Source organism: Vigna umbellata, chromosome 1 (assembly GCF_029865625.1).
Source record: "Vigna umbellata cultivar VRB3 chromosome 1, Vumbellata_1.0, whole genome shotgun sequence".
NCBI lineage: Eukaryota > Viridiplantae > Streptophyta > Magnoliopsida > Fabales > Fabaceae > Vigna > Vigna umbellata.
In genome coordinates, this window is record NC_142165.1 from 7,607,433 (window position 1) to 7,623,714 (window position 16,282).

The following is a 16,282-nucleotide window of genomic DNA, read 5'->3' on the forward strand; positions in this document are numbered from 1 at the left end:
TAAAATGTTTCAAATCAATACTTGCAATAAATGTTGATATATCCTGAGCTATGGTACAAAAAGTTTGTTAACATGCTTCAATAGAAAAGTACCACGTGGCAGTGAGTAATTAATTGCTTTACGTTGCATTGCTTTCATAAAGATTCCACATATTTCACGTTTTATTTATATATTTTAGTAATTTTGAATTATCCATCTCTTTATTAGAAAGTGAGTTTTAAGCCTAACTCGATCACGTGGTACTTCAAAAACATATTTTTCCGTGGCACCAGTAGTAAGTACTTTATAGTGGGTCTATTGATAGAGATACTCAACCCCACAAAACCGGCTTGTAGGGTGAGGTTTGCACCTCACTTATATATTATAAATTGGCCTTATCTCTAGTCGATGTGGGACTTCCAACACTCTTAAGTGTTCTTTTTTAATTTTATCAATTTAATATTTAATAATCAGTTTATTGTTATAGTAATCTATAAATAGAAATATATTTGTGGCATTAATGTAAATTTTTAAGAAAATTATGTTATTACAACTTTTAATCTAATAAAACATAATTCATAAAAATTCAAAATTAATTCAAACATTCTTAACTAACGTTTATATATTTTCACAATAGTACACAAAGAACAGAGACAACAAATGTGTATTGTTAATTTAATTAAAATAATTATTTTCTTATCCTTAATGTTAAGTTTGAAGTTGACTCGTTTAAATACTTAAATTTAATTTTATTTATTTAATTAAAAAACAAACATGATAAAATGTTTAACAAATCAAATTCAAATATTTCGTGTACAACTAAAATCTTTTAACCCTTAGCACCATGATCAAATGAAATTTTCAAGGAAAAAGAAACAAAAGATATATTTGAAAAAACTATTTTTAACAAAGTTGATAAAAAAATATCATACGTTAAAATTAGTTTGTATATAATTTTAAAATAAAAAATAAAAAAATATCTATAAACCTATATTAAATTTAAATATTAAAATTGGAGTGTATGTTTTTGTTTTATTTGGATCTATGCGTAAGCCAATTGGGCACATAAATGGCCACGGAGGGCTTCAACTTTCATGCTCCGAACTGGGGCCCACCATATTGCAAATGTTTTTGGTTAAAAAATAAATTTAGTATTATCGATATAATAAAAGCATACAGAATCACTCAAAATCCTGTTTCTTAAACTCAAATTAAATTGACACTTTTATAAAATATTATTTACAATATTTTTTTGCATTTAATATTTTTATTAAATATTCCTAATTAAAAAATATATAAGACCAACATATCATTACAAGAATAAAATTTAACCGTTCTTATTATTATTATCATTATCATAACAATAATGAAAACAACATATATGCTGTCTGTCCATATCTAACATTTTTATTTTATTTTAATAAGTTAAAATTTAATATTATTATTTTTAAATATGGGTTAACGGATTTATTTTATACGACTTTATGTATGATATAAAAATAAATAATTAAATATATTAAAATTATGATGTAATAAAACATTTAATTATATAAAATCAATCACCTTTCACATTTTGGATCTAACTATATTAAATAAATTGTGGACAGTTACATAAAACATGTTTTTTTTTTCATTTATTTAAAAGTGTCTTTTCAGTATATTTTAGTTTTTTTTATATACTTTGTAGTGTTATTGTGAATTATTTATAGGGATTTTAAATTATGAAAGGGAAATTTTGTTATATATATTGATATGGATTAAAGGATAGACACATTTACTAGAATTGTGATTATCATAGACGTCGTGTCATGTGAAGATGCAATTGTTGTGATAAGATTATTTACTAAATTGTTCACATTTCATCATTTTTTATTTTTCTTTAAAAGTCCAAAAAATGACAAGCCAAGTGTTTCTACGAGTGGATATCTTTTTCAGATTCAATATTTTAATTAGGAACTATTTAATAAAAGTATTTAATAAATTAATTAAAAAAACCCTCAAAATATATAAAAGAAAATTAGAAACTTGCATCAAAATTTGTTTTTGAAATATCATTTTATCATGAGTCAATCACACACGAAAATGTTTAGAAATATATTAAAACCTATACATAACCCAAGCTAAGGGTAGAGATTAGAAAAAGAGAAGATGGTTGAAAGAAAAAGAAAAGTTAAAGATTCTTGTAGAAAAAAAAATCGCTTGAAGCTCAAGAAAAGAATTTCTTTATACACTATACATACATAATTAACTTATAACTTAGGGTATACTTAGACAAATTTCATCCTAATTAATTAAAAAATTAAAACTAATTAACCTATTTAAACTAACCCTAGTTTTAAAATTTTCTTCTTTCACCTTTTTCTTTCATTATGACTAGTACCATTAACTTGTTATAAACACAAAACGTGTACTCAAAGAAAGCTTAAAAAAAAACTTTAACTTTAGGAACAAATACATGTGTCATTTACCAATAGAACATAGTAATGTGCCAACAAACGGTTCCACGTCAAAAAACAAAATTCCAACAAACAGATTTAAGTTTATATATATTCTCCTCCAATAACCCTAACTTTTAAGCACTTTTTATTAGATGATAATTGCCGATTTCCCTATTCAACAAAAAGGTTATGTCTTAATTAATTCATGAATGCTTTAATTCAAAATTGAGTTAATTAGAAGGTGGTTATTACTTAAACAATGTAGCAGTGGGGCTTCTGAGAAAGGTCTTGTCTGGCAGTTTTAGATTTGGCCACAAACCACTTTCCAAATTTGTATTTTGATTGAAGTTTGAGAATTTAAGTTTTGTTTAAATTTAAGTTTGCCAAAAGTCTCACTTTCCTAAAGTTGAATTTTTAAAGAAAATTGTAATATGTGAAATGTATTTTTAAAAATACTTAAACATACCACGACACTACATTTAATCTTGTAGTTGGATTTGGAGCACCCCAACATAATGATCTAATTTTGAGGGATCTCATTTCTTGAAATTTTCATTTTTCACACTCTTATAAAAAGAAAAATGTTTGGATTAATTTTGTGATAAAATCATTATGAGTATAACTTCTTTCACTAAAGAAAAAAAAAAGGTAAAGGGAATAGAAAAAGAAGTTCAAAGCAAAGATCTTTTTGGCTTGGCTTAAAATTTTGAAATAATGCCCTTACAAAGGCATGAAGTGGAACAATTTAAAGTTGTAATTATTTATGAGAATAAAGCCATATATATGTAAAAGCAAAGTGAACATTGATATAATACATTATTAGTTAATTAATTAATTTATTTATTTATCTAGGAGGAATGTAATTCACCTATTTCAACAGGAAAGAAAGCCAAATTAACCGTACCATACATACATAATTTGCGTGTAGACAAAATTTAATAGAAGCATGCATCTAAATCAAAGAGAAAATTATTGCAAAGACTAAGATTTAGAAATAATTATTGCTAAGCTATAGTCAACTGTACCTAACTGCCACTTAAATTTTCTAACTTGCAATTCTAATCAAAGACTCACATCAACAGAAACATTATTTCTCAGTTTCACCTATACCTTAATATTCTGATACATACGTCATTCCCAAATTCAAGTTGAAACCATGTGAAAATAAATTCAGACACTGAAAAAGTCTAAAAAAATACATTAACCAACAACTCCTACAGTTTCTAGGGAACTATATAAACTAAGATGAACGTGAGCCAAACCTAATTTCGGTTGATAATCTTACACGAGATTGATTTTAAGGGATTTAGGTTTTCAACTCAATTTATTTTTCTGAAAGTTTTTTTTTTAATAGTCTAAATCTAGTACAATGTCTGATTTTTTTGTTAAAGTATATTTTTTTTAAAATAATTATTTATGTTTTAATAGTGATTATTGGTTTAAACAAAACATGATGTTCTATTTAATTAGTCTCAAAGTCTAGCTATACTAAAATAAATGCGATGTTATATTTATAAAAATATGATTTTATTTTGAAATATATTGTGAATGTACATTAATTTAAGTTTTTATTTCTAGTCTTTGATAATTTAATTATATAATACTAATATAGTATGTTTTTCAATTTTCAATTTTCTCCATTGAGTCAAATTCATGTTTAAATAAATAATTCAATCAAAACTTTGGAAGAACTACGTATAAACACTACACATCTTCTTCATGGAAGGATAACTATTACACATTCTCTTGTGTGTGTGTGTGTATATATATATATATATATATATATACTAGTAATAACTCTTTAACAGTTACATCGTACCATTATAAATGATCTGAATCATCTTGAATTCTTGCAATTATAGTATTGAGTCATCAAATTAAAGTTAAATACAATACCTGACCTAACATGCCTAACTTCTCTTTTAACTCAAAAAGAAAATACAAGTTTAGGAGGAAAGAATGTCCTTTATCTGAGTCACTATTAATTCTTAATGTTATATTAACTAATCACAAGAAATAACTCATGAAATATATTAAATTTAATTCTTACGGCGCTTTTAAAAGGATAATCTTCCTTTTCTTATTTAAAAAAGCAAAACAAAAACAGGACACATGTTAAAGCACAAATTTCTTATCTTCTTAAGTTGATGTTCCATCTTCTCTTTAACTGTTCACTTGTTTAAAGATAATTGTTTTTAGAAAATACAATTAAGTAATTTTAGTTATTTGATAACAAAATCTTTACTGTTCATATTCGAATTTGTATATTCTTAAAAACTTAAAGTTCTATATACAGTTAAATATCTGACATGAATTTTGCGGTGAATCTATTGTAGATTTGTTGCGAATAAATATTTGAGAAAAATAAAAAAAAATTACGTATCTAGATGTGAATTAACGAACTAAATTATTTAAGAATGTTGTTGTGAAATGTTACTTCAACGCTAACAAAGAGTGTTTGACTGGTTTGAATGGGAAAATGTTAGTACAAAAATTAAGTTTGGCAATCGAAACGAAAGAACTTACACGAAAGTTGAATAAACAAAGAAAGAAACTGTCTCAACCAACAACTACCCTTTCTCTTTCTCTTTCTCTATATATCCAAACTGTGATGCGTTGTGAGTAATAATAACTGTTGCTTCAAGCCACGCACGCCAAACCAGTTTTCTCTCTCTGTTTCTTTCTGTCACTGAACGGAACCGATGGAGGAGGCTCCTCCGGCGGAAGCAGTGGCCGTACGGCGAGCGTTGGAGCTGCTGCGGCTAAACGACCCCGTTCTGAGGGTCCAAGCGGCCAAGGACATCCGCCGCCTCACTAAAACCTCCCACCGCTGCCGCCGCCAACTCCGTCAGGCCGTCACCCCACTCGTCTCCATGCTCCGAGTCGACTCGCCCGAGTTCCACGAACCCGCCCTTCTCGCTCTCCTCAACCTCGCCGTACAAGACGAAAAGTACGTACCACCTTATCTCTTTCTCTCTAAAATTTCAAATCGACCAGTTTTCTTCTCAAATTGGGTTTTCCGAACCAGAAAAAACTATTTTTTTACTCAAAATATGCATATATTATGTGTTTGTTATGTAATTTGGATTTAGGATTATATGAAACAGAGGTATTCCTATGGTGCCAATTTTTTTTTATATATATATTTTGTTGTAATTTTTCAATATATTTGGATGGTGTGAAACGCATGGGATGGGATCCATGGAGTGTGTCAAGTTGGGAATAGAATATAAGAATATGCGATAAACAGTTTCGATTTGGTGAACATGCAACATGATACAATAAGGAGGAGTTTTTTATTCTTAGATATTTAGAAGAGATTATGAGAAGCTTATAACAATGGTTTGATGGTGGGTCTGTTTACTTTATTTTAATGATTTGTGGTTCAAGTTATTGAATAGTTTTAGATGATTGAAGTTTCATAATTAAAATTTTGGTGTAAGTTTTGATGTGATAATTAAAATAAGTGATTAATGACTGGGAGATGTTTGTTGGAATTCGGGGAAGAAAGATGGAGCTGAATGAAAATTTCGCTGTTAGTATTCCCATGTCAGAAAAGAAGAAGAAAAACAACTTTTTTTCATGGTTTATAATCAGAATGCAAAATTTGGTTGGCTGAATTGATAAAAAATTCTGAAGAATTTTTGACTTTTTTTTACTGTGTCACATGTAGTGATTGGATAGGGATTTATGATTATTTTTTTAAAATTCAATGGGTGCATAAACTGGTGTTGACCTGAAATATTGGATGCTTTAACATAGAATCTTATCCAATTGGCGGGTGGTTTTTGTTTTGTACATATGGAGCTCTTTACCTTTTTAACGTTTTAGGATTGTCTTATTTAAATGAAGTTAACCTGCAAAAAGTTGCAGAGGTTATAAATCATGATAAATTTGTCAACGGAAGATAGTAAAATTAGCTGTACACTTATCTAACGGAGTAATAATATAGTAAAAAGAAAACATGTTTTATGATTATAGATAGAAGAATGCAAACTAAAAACTGGAAAAGGCAGCTATCAACCTAAACACTTAAACCTATATATGCTAGAATTCCGGGTTTTGTTTAATGTTTATTGTTGGAGATGGTTCATGTCCCTTCATTCAATGCTCTATTCAATCACCGAATGACTTTTTTCAACTTTTGTACTCTTCTTCTCATTAAGGCCATGGTTGCAGTTGTAGGTGGAATGGGTAAATAAAGATATTGCAAGAAGATAAAATAAAATGTTTTTATTTTTACCAATTCTTGCTTAGTGAAATCACTTTCATACTGTAAGAGTATGCCAGTGTAAATCATTTTTGCTCCTACTTTCTTTCTGTCCTTAATCTTTTTCCTTTATATTTTTGTTTTATCATTAAGTTTAAAACGATTTCAATTTAAAATTTTCACTTCCCCATTTTCCATTTAGTTAAAAAACATAACAGAAGTTATAATTTTATTCCTAATCGCCTTTTATATTATTAAATGCTTTTGAGAAGGGAAGATCTGCGTTCTGCATTGAAGTTTCCATTCTCTCTTTACTGGGTCCATGGGGTCGGTAGGAGGTTTAGTGGGTTGTATTTTATCTAATAACTGATAGATTGTCGGGTCCATAAATGAGCTATAATCATAGAAAATTTCTTCTTTCAAGGAATAAATGTAGAACATACACTACCAATCATCAAAAGACTGTAATCTAACGTTAATCTGACTTAAACGTGTGGCCTTTTTAGCTTTGCATTAATCTTGCATCTGAGGCCTGTTTTGAATATGTTCCAGCTCTGAATATTGTTCTGCTATATAATTTCTGTGCATTATTCGTAATTCATTTCTGTTGTTATCAAGCAGGAACAAAATTAGCATTGTGGAAGCTGGTGCATTAGAGCCGATAATCAGTTTCCTCAAGTCAGAAAATCCAAATCTGCGGGAGTATGCAACTGCATCTTTGCTCACTCTATCTGTCTCTCCAACTAACAAACCAATAATCAGTGCTTGTGGCGCGATTCCTCTGCTTGTAAATACTCTTAAAGATGGAAGCCCTCAAGCTAAAGTTGATGCTGTGACGGCTCTGTCTAGTTTATCAACACACCCTGAAAACCTGAGCATTATTCTCGAAATAAATGCAATGCCTTTTATAGTTAATCTTCTCAACACCTGTAGAAAATCCTCAAAAATAGCTGAAAAATGTTGTGCTCTGATAGAATCCTTGGTGGGTTATGAGGAGGGTAGAACCGCCTTAACATCTGAAGAAGGTGGGGTTCTTGCAGTCGTGGAAGTTCTTGAAAATGGCACTCCCCAGAGTAGGGAACATGCTGTTGGAGCACTGCTGAGAATGTGTGAAAGTGATAGATGTAAATACAGGGAACCGATTCTCAGAGAAGGTGTTATTCCGGGACTTCTTGAGCTGACAGTTCAAGGAACCCCTAAATCACAGCCAAAAGCACGTACCCTTTTGCAGTTACTCAGAGAGTCTCCATATTCGAGACCTGAAGTCGAACCGGACACTCTTCAGAACATAGTTTGTGACATCATATCACAGATTGATGGAGATGATCAATCTGGTAAAGCGAAGAAGATGCTGGCTGAGATGGTCCAAGTAAGCATGGAGCAGAGTTTGAGACATTTGCAGCAAAGGGCTCTTGTATGTACTCCTTCTGATATGCCTATCACAAGTTGTGCTTCTGAAGTTTCTTCAAAATAGTGGTTGAGTTTGGCTCTTCTACTTTGTATCTTTTCCTATCTTTTGCTTTTCACCTGGAACTTGTGAGATAAATTTTCTGTAATATAAAAAGAAAAAAAAAAGTGAACGAGGAAAATAACATAGTGAAAAAAATGCCAGTCCAGGCCATGGTGGAGGTGTCGAGTGACTGGTAATGGTAATTGTCAATAAAATGTTGTTGTATGATGAAAAGAACTTGATTCTGTAGTTGATTTGTAAAGGAAACGTTGTATAAAAATAGTACACAGAAGTAGTTAAGGGCCTTGTCAATTCTTCTGTTCTCTTTAAAGTTGCGTAGCTAGCAAGTACTTCTTTATATATTGAATAGTGCATTTTAATGGGACCTTCCTTTAGAGTTTGGTATTTTGGACTCTAATGCTACTTTTTATAGTCTGAATGTGATGCCTTTCTTTGTGGCAAATTCGATGTTGATGCTGATGGAGTGAGGTTCGGCTGTTTGACTATTCAATCCAAAATCCAAATAATTTAAAATAATGAGGGAAGGCTATGATCTTCTCACAGATAACAATTGAATCAACCGTGATTATCAATTTCATCCATCATTTATCATCAAACACAACACACTTTTAAAATAAATTCATTTTTATTGGCTTGTTGATAAATCTATATATGTAATTCTTGGTAGCCAACTTCTCCAAACTGGATAGTATATACTTGAACTAAACCAATACCACAAGTTAACAACAAATGGACAATGAAGAAACAAGTGAGCAACAATTTCGATGTGATTCCAAGAAAACATATGGGAACATATTGTCAATTGATTGTGTTGATCAGAATGGAAGTGTAATGATTCTACCAAAAGCGTATCTAATCTTAAATCTGTAGAGAAATTAATTTCACATTTATCACCGATAATAAAACTCCAGTAATAATGAGTGGTGCTTTAGAAAGAGTAAGTGGTCCCAGGTGCAGCAAGAGTTTACATGAACAGTTTGTATCCCGATCAATGAGTAGTTGCCCTGAAGTTGTCATTGCCTCCATCGCTTTCTTCGCTTATGAGCATGAAAGCCTTAGATGATTAAGACACCCAACTCAGCGTGGGGCCTTTTTAGGTAATGCTTATAATGCTAGTGTTCATTCCCGACAACCTCCTCATCTTTTTTCTGATTTCTAAGTTCTGTCCATGATATCGACAACCGGCACTGAGACGGGAACTGGAGTTCATGGAATTGGCGTGGGAATTCAATGGCAGTTCAAGAGGAAATTACAATTTTTTTTTTAGATTTTTTTTTTATATAATTTCACAACTTTGGTCGCTAAATTCAAACGTTTTTGTAATGTATTAAAATTTACATGATGATCAATTATAAAAAGGTGAATCTTCTTTAATGAACAAGGTCACATGTTAAAAACAAGAAGTTAAATTTACATGTAGATGGAAAAATTTAAATGTTCATTGTGTATGAGAACATATATATAAATAAAAGCTAGATTGGTTCAATAGTACACATAATTGATAAGAAAGAAGTAAAAGATTGTATACAATTTAAACAATATAATTTTTCTATTAGTTATGATGAGACAAGATTTAAGTGTCCTTGTGTGAAGTCATTCGTATTTTCAAATATCAGTATTAGTTCAATAAAATCTTATCAAAATTCTTAGATGATATATATTTTTAATATATAATAGATAATATCATTAAATCGTCTAAATTTACTAGAACATTTTGTCAAGGTTCCAATATTATTTAATGAACAAATAATTGTAATATGATAAAATTGTTTCATGTGCTAATATTTTAGTATTTGTAATGTTAATGGACAAGATCATAAGACCTATCAAGTTTAAGAATTTTATTTTTGTTTATTAGAATTTTTATATACTTTTATTAAAATTATTTACTTTTGAAATAAATGAGTCAATATACAGGGACTAAAAAAATAAGTGAGTACTAAAATTTTCAGAACTCAAAAAAAAAAAAATAAACCTAGAGTAACTCATTCACTAAATAGGTGGATTGAACTCATCCTATCGGCTTCTACATTGGACTACGTATAAAAATGTTTGCAATACTATTTCAAACAAGAGGACTCAACGTTTTCTTATAATAACTTAATATTTGCATAAAATTTATTCTCTACTATAATATAATTTAAATTTTATCATTCCTATTTGTTTATATTTGTTTTTTTACCACTAATAATTTAATATGTCATGTTTTAAACCTATATTGTATTTTATAATTTTTTTTATTTTTTCTAAAGAAATAATTTAACTAATTGCAAATTCAATTTATAATAAAAGAGTTAATAAATAAATAAAATTAGGTTGTCAATAACTTAACTTATGGGTTCGGATTGATGTTGAGTTTAGAAAATGTTAAATTTTTTATGAGTTAATTTTGAATTAGACCGTTGAAAATCGGATTCATTCGAAATAAATTTGTAGGAAGCTAAGTTGATTTATCAATCCATTAGATTATTAATATATAGTTAATTGGATTAGTTCATCGATCCACTCAATTTGTTATTTTTAAGTTATATTATTAACATTATTTAAATTTAACTTTATTTATATTTTAATTAGAAAAATATAATTTAAAATTGAAAATAAATGGTAATTAAATGAGTTAGTGAATTATTTAATTTACTAATATGCAATGAATTTGACTAATTTAAAAAATTTTAAACTCATTGAATTAAATTAATTCATCATAATAGATCAAAAGTTAGACTAAATAAAATATTTCAAATCATTAAATGTTGATACATCCAAGAAGCACTTATCAACATGCTTCGATTGAATAATACCACTTGGCAGGGAGTAATTAATTGCTTTATGTTGCATTGCTTTCACAAAGATTCCACGTATTTCACATTTTATTTACAAATTTTAGTAATTTTGGATTATCCTCGGAACTTAGCTCAACTTGCGATTATGAGAAAATAAAATAACTTAATTCTGTCACCATCTGTTTTTTTACGTGAATTTAATTTTTTATTTTTCAAATGTTCCCTCCATTTCATATCAATTGACTTTTAAAGTTTTCACATAGATTAAAAGAATAATTACTGTCTAATTTTGATTGTTGTTTTCCCATTCAATTTTCAAATTAATAAAACTGAAAAAAAAAACACGTAGTAGAAAAAAATCATTATTTAAAATTTAAATGTAAAAGTGACACTACAATTAAAACAAGTTTCTTTAATTTGACTCTTTTATTTTAAATGAGACTAACTAAAAAAAGTAATGGTTTTTTCAAGAAAAATAGTGATCGAGTTAGATTGTTTGGTTTCATGAAAATTTCATCTCTTAATTTTTTTAAATGATCAATTTAGTATTTAATAATCGCTTTATGTTATAATAATCTATAAATAGAAATATTTATGTGGCATTTATGTAAAATTTTAAGAAATTAATGTTATTACAGTCTTGTAATCTAATAAAAAAAGTCATAGTTCAAAAAAATCAAAATTAATTTTAACACTTTTAACTAAACTTTGCATATTTTCATAATGAGCACACAAATAACAGACACACTAATTGATTATCGTTAATTTAATTAACGTAATTATTTTCTTATCCTTAATGTTAGGTTTGAAGTTGAATAATTTAAATACTTAAATTTAATTTAATTTATTAAATTAAAAAAACTTGATAAAATGTTTAACAAATCGAATTCAAATATTTCGGGTACAACTAAACTCTTTTAACCCTTAGGACGCATGATCCAATGAAATTTTCGAGGAAAGAAAACTAAAGATATATTTGAAGAAACTGTGTTTAACAAAATTGAGAAAAAAATAAAAAAACCATAAGTTAAAATTAGTTTATATATTAGTTGAAAATAAAAAGTATATAAACCTATATTAAATTTAAATAGTAAAATTCGAGTGTGAGTTTTTTCTATTTTGGATTTTTGTGTTGAAATTTGTTTGATATATGAAATATTTTTGGCAGCAAGACAATTGGGCATATAATCGCGATGTACGGCTTTACGTTGGGTGCTTTTTTTTTTCTGAACCTCCCTGATTTTCTTACAGTACTCTCATAAAAGTGGAACTTCCCAAATTACCCTTCATTAAAAATATAATAAAAATCTTTACATTTCCTTATTTTTACTATTTCTCTAAAATAAGCTTCCATAATTAATAAGAACAGAGTACTATTTCTCTAGTGTTAGCAGCACCTACATTTTAAGATATTTCATCCTGTTTTATCTCAATAAGGACTTTTTCTTTTATACTTAAAATAAAAGTAGAGTAAATATCTAAATAAAATAATTTTATTGAAGGATGCACTTGTTAAAAACTGTTAAATATTGATTTTGTAATTTGTAATTCTAAAACAAACAAGCACTAAACTTTTGGCTCTATTAAATTTCAATTAAGATGTATAAGAATATCATTTTCATCGTTTAATAGTGTATCAGAAACAAACTATGTAGTGATTATTATATATCTTTGCAACAGAATCTATCTAGAATTAATTTGCAGTTATGCTATCAAACATCACAAATTTGCACGAATTTAAATGGTTGTTTAAGACTTAACAAAATTGATAGTATGTAAAAAAATCACGGAATGACCTGTATATTTCTTGGTAACAAACATTGATTGTCTAGGTGAGAAGGTGTTTTCTGATCTCTGAGACATTATCAGCAATGACCACCAAAGCTGAAGATACAATGTCAAGTATGGAAGAAGGTTTTTCCCCTAGCCCTTCCACAACCTTTGGATTGCATCACTGTTGTTCAAACCATGTTGCAACCCTGCACAGAAGGTCAGTCACATGATGTTTTCTGTTGTCTCAGAGGAATTAACACTTGCGCAACCAAAACGAGAAAAACTGTTCTATATATACTATTATCATTAGACTGAAATGAGGGTAGGATGTTTTTCTTCTTCTCTTTGGATTGTGACTAGGTGATGGCAGAAGTGATTGGCACATATTTTGTGGTATTTGCTGGTTGTGGATCTGTGGCAGTGAATAAGATCTATGGCTCAGTCACATTTCCAGGCATTTGTGTGACATGGGGACTCATCGTAATGGTCATGTTTTACACTGTTGGTCATATCTCTGGAGCACACTTCAACCCTGCAGTCACCATCACTTTAGCCATTTTCCGCCGCTTCTCATATAAACAGGTGACTTTCTTCTGTTAACATCATTTTCAATTTTTGGAAACACAATAATTAGATACAGTTCTTTCTAGGGAGAACTAAGACTCCAGTTCAGGTATTCACATTAACCAGTTTCTGCACCATTTTTATAACGTGTTGCTTTGATGACTTTTGGTCATGCATGTAGGTGCCACTGTACATTTTTGCTCAGTTACTGGGGTCTATACTTGCAAGTGGCACACTAGCCCTAATGTAGGATTTAACTCCTAAATCTTTCTTTGGAACGATACCAGTTGGATCCAATGTCCAATCTTTAGCTGCTGAAATCACCATCACCTTTCTCTTGATGTTTGTTATATCTGCTGTTACTACAGACGACAGAGCGGTTTGCACTCTCCTTCATACTATAATATATACACACACACGCGTGTCTTAAACAAATGTTTTTCACTTTTGTACTGATTTCTTTTTTCTGGGTCTAAATATTCTATTCTAATAATAAGCATTGTATGCTTGACTTGATAAACTCGCAGGTGGGTGATTTTGCAGGAGTTGTAGTTGGGATGACTATAATGTTGAATGTCTTCGTTGCCGGGTAACTAATTACTGGTTTAAGGTTTTAAATATTGATTTTAGGCATCATGTCATGACTGATGAGGAGATGAGTTTAATGATTATTCACCCTCAGACCAAAAATGTTTACCCTCTTAAACAATCAGAAACGTTGTTCTGTATAACTTCTTATGGTAACTATCGAAGAGGATTTGCGATCGAATGATACTATGAATATGGAAGTGCTTTACATTTTCATTTAGCAATCTATCTTCTCTTAGAACACAACTTACATAGCTCTTGTTTTGGTGTTGTATCTCGCAAGAATTGCAGTTTTGTAAGATTTACATGATAGAGGTGTTTATAAAAACCTGCATAGATTACGGGAATGAAACTAATTTCCTACTCATAAACAAGAGAAAAAGTAGTTAATAAATTGTATTCAAGTTTTGTTAGATTAAGAAGTGTTGGTGGTTTATTATGAAAATTGAAATTGGTTTTGCAATTTGATGCAGGCCTGTGTCAGGAGCTTCCATGAACCCTGCAAGTAGTATTGGTCCTTCGCTTATTATACATGTTTACAAAGGGTTGTGGATATACGTCGTTGGTCCAATTATTGGAGCCATAGCTGGAGCACTAGCTTATAACTTTCTTAGATCCACCACACACAATTCTCCTTCAGAAGAAATCAAAGGGCCTTCTTCAGGTTGAACAGATTCATGGGATACAATGGAAATTTGATTCTTCAGGTTGATGTTTGAATTTATTTCTTATTTATGACTTTGAATTAGGACAAGGTTATGCATAATTTCAATGCGTAGATATTTTCATAATTTTTTTATTTATTTATAAAAATTGAAATTTTGATTAGTTGATTAGCATACCCAACATGATGAATCTTTCCTGAACTATAAACCACATAAAAAATCAATTACCAACACACAAGAACTAAGCTCACCAACAAGTTTATTTAAAAATACAAAAGCAATGGAGATGAAAATATAATGCACCTACAAATAACATAAATAGAGTAAATAGACAAAGTTCAACCAAATAACACGGTGACGGATAGTGCTCCCAGACCAGCCAAAACTAGCAACCCCACAACTCTGTTTTGAACAGCAGAGTAATAGTATGCATATGCATCACCCGGTGGAGCGATTACATATATGAATCTTGGCGGCGGCGGTGGGGTCGGTGGAGGTCGTGATGGTGGTGGTCGCAGTCGCGGAGGTGGCGGTGGTGGCGGCGGTGGTGATTCATCACAAATTTGTGGGGAGGAAATCTCTGGTAATGATAGTGGCGGCGGCGAAGGAGGTGGAGGAGGAGGTGACAGAAGTTCCTCGTCGCAGGGACTTCCACAAGGGCATGATCCACACTTGATTTCAGTGTATGGTTGAGGAGAAACTTGTGGTTGCTCTAACTTGGTAGAATATGTGATGGCATGAACCGAAGATGAAATTGTGACACATAAAAGAAGCAGCACTGCTGCAAGTTTTTGAGGACTCAAACTCTTTGTTGAAGGCACCATTTTGTGAGCAGTACATGAAATTTGATTCCTTCTAAGGCAAGGTATATAAATAAGAGCTTGTATGTGAAGTAGGATGCATGAGTTTAACTTTATGGGGTTTGGTTGGTTATAATTGTGTGATGATGGATGATCCTAAAAGAAAGTGAAAGAAATTGTGTAAGTGTAGTTTCATGTAAGTATATTCTTACCTTTTGCATGAAGTATATGGTGATAATGAGACATGAATTACCATTGCTATTGCAATTCACGTCAGGAAGTAAACATATACTTAGGTTATTGCATCAGTAAAATATAGCAGAGAATGGGTAGTTCGCTTTGAATAAAGTGTAAAGCTGGCATTATTCGTTCCCATACGTGACTAATTAATTATTGGCATCTTCATTTTTTGTAGCTTGCACTTAGCACATTAGTATCTCATTATTCTAGTTTTACTTTTCTCATATTTAGTAGTTATAAACTCAAATCAACCATGTATCTGCATTAAAAGATGACAGTTAATGACTAATACTTTAGAGACTGATTTATCTGTCATACTGTTATTTCGTACACAAATGGACTCATACTCACATTTTGGTAATGGTAAACGAGTTTCTATTTAATTGTGTAAGATCCAAGTTTTACTTTTTTAATTTGAAGGGAAAGGCATTGTAGGAAAAGATAGTTTTGGGATGAGAAATTAAGAAAGGAATCAGATGTACTGGAAGGAGGCAGAACAATTGCCTTTTCTATAGCCTCCCAAGTTATTTGTGACCTGTTCAAGGTATGAACAGGAAAGAAGTTTTTTTATTTTTTAAAATGATTCTTTTATATAATTTTTAATATAAAGATAGCCTTACTCAATTCTTTTATCGAATATAGACAAGAAAGGTGCCTTCGAAATATGAAAATAAAAAAGAAGTTTGTGTTTAACTTAAGGTTCTAAATAGTGATATTTTAAAAAAAATGATTAAATTAATGTATGGGTATTTATGTTTTTTAAGATAAAAATAT

The 16,282-nt window shown here is 30.0% G+C and overlaps 2 protein-coding genes across 2 annotated transcripts; both read left to right on the top strand.

Annotated features, from left to right (window-relative positions):
* Positions 1-4,877: 4,877 nt before the first annotated feature.
* On the top strand, positions 4,878-8,389 carry LOC124835026 (uncharacterized). The gene is made up of 2 exons (XM_047309878.2): positions 4,878-5,367; positions 7,249-8,389. Exons 1-2 carry the CDS (start codon positions 5,120-5,122, stop codon positions 8,099-8,101), a joined length of 1,101 nt encoding a protein of 366 aa, XP_047165834.1. The 5' UTR covers positions 4,878-5,119; the 3' UTR covers positions 8,102-8,389.
* Positions 8,390-13,540: 5,151 nt separating this feature from the next.
* On the top strand, positions 13,541-15,522 carry LOC124835025 (putative aquaporin NIP-type). Its single transcript, XM_047309877.2, has 3 exons — positions 13,541-13,594; positions 13,743-13,804; positions 14,277-15,522. The coding sequence occupies exons 1-3, from the start codon at positions 13,556-13,558 to the stop codon at positions 14,470-14,472; spliced, it is 297 nt and encodes a 98-aa protein (XP_047165833.2). The 5' UTR covers positions 13,541-13,555; the 3' UTR covers positions 14,473-15,522.
* The last annotated feature ends 760 nt before the right edge of the window (positions 15,523-16,282 follow it).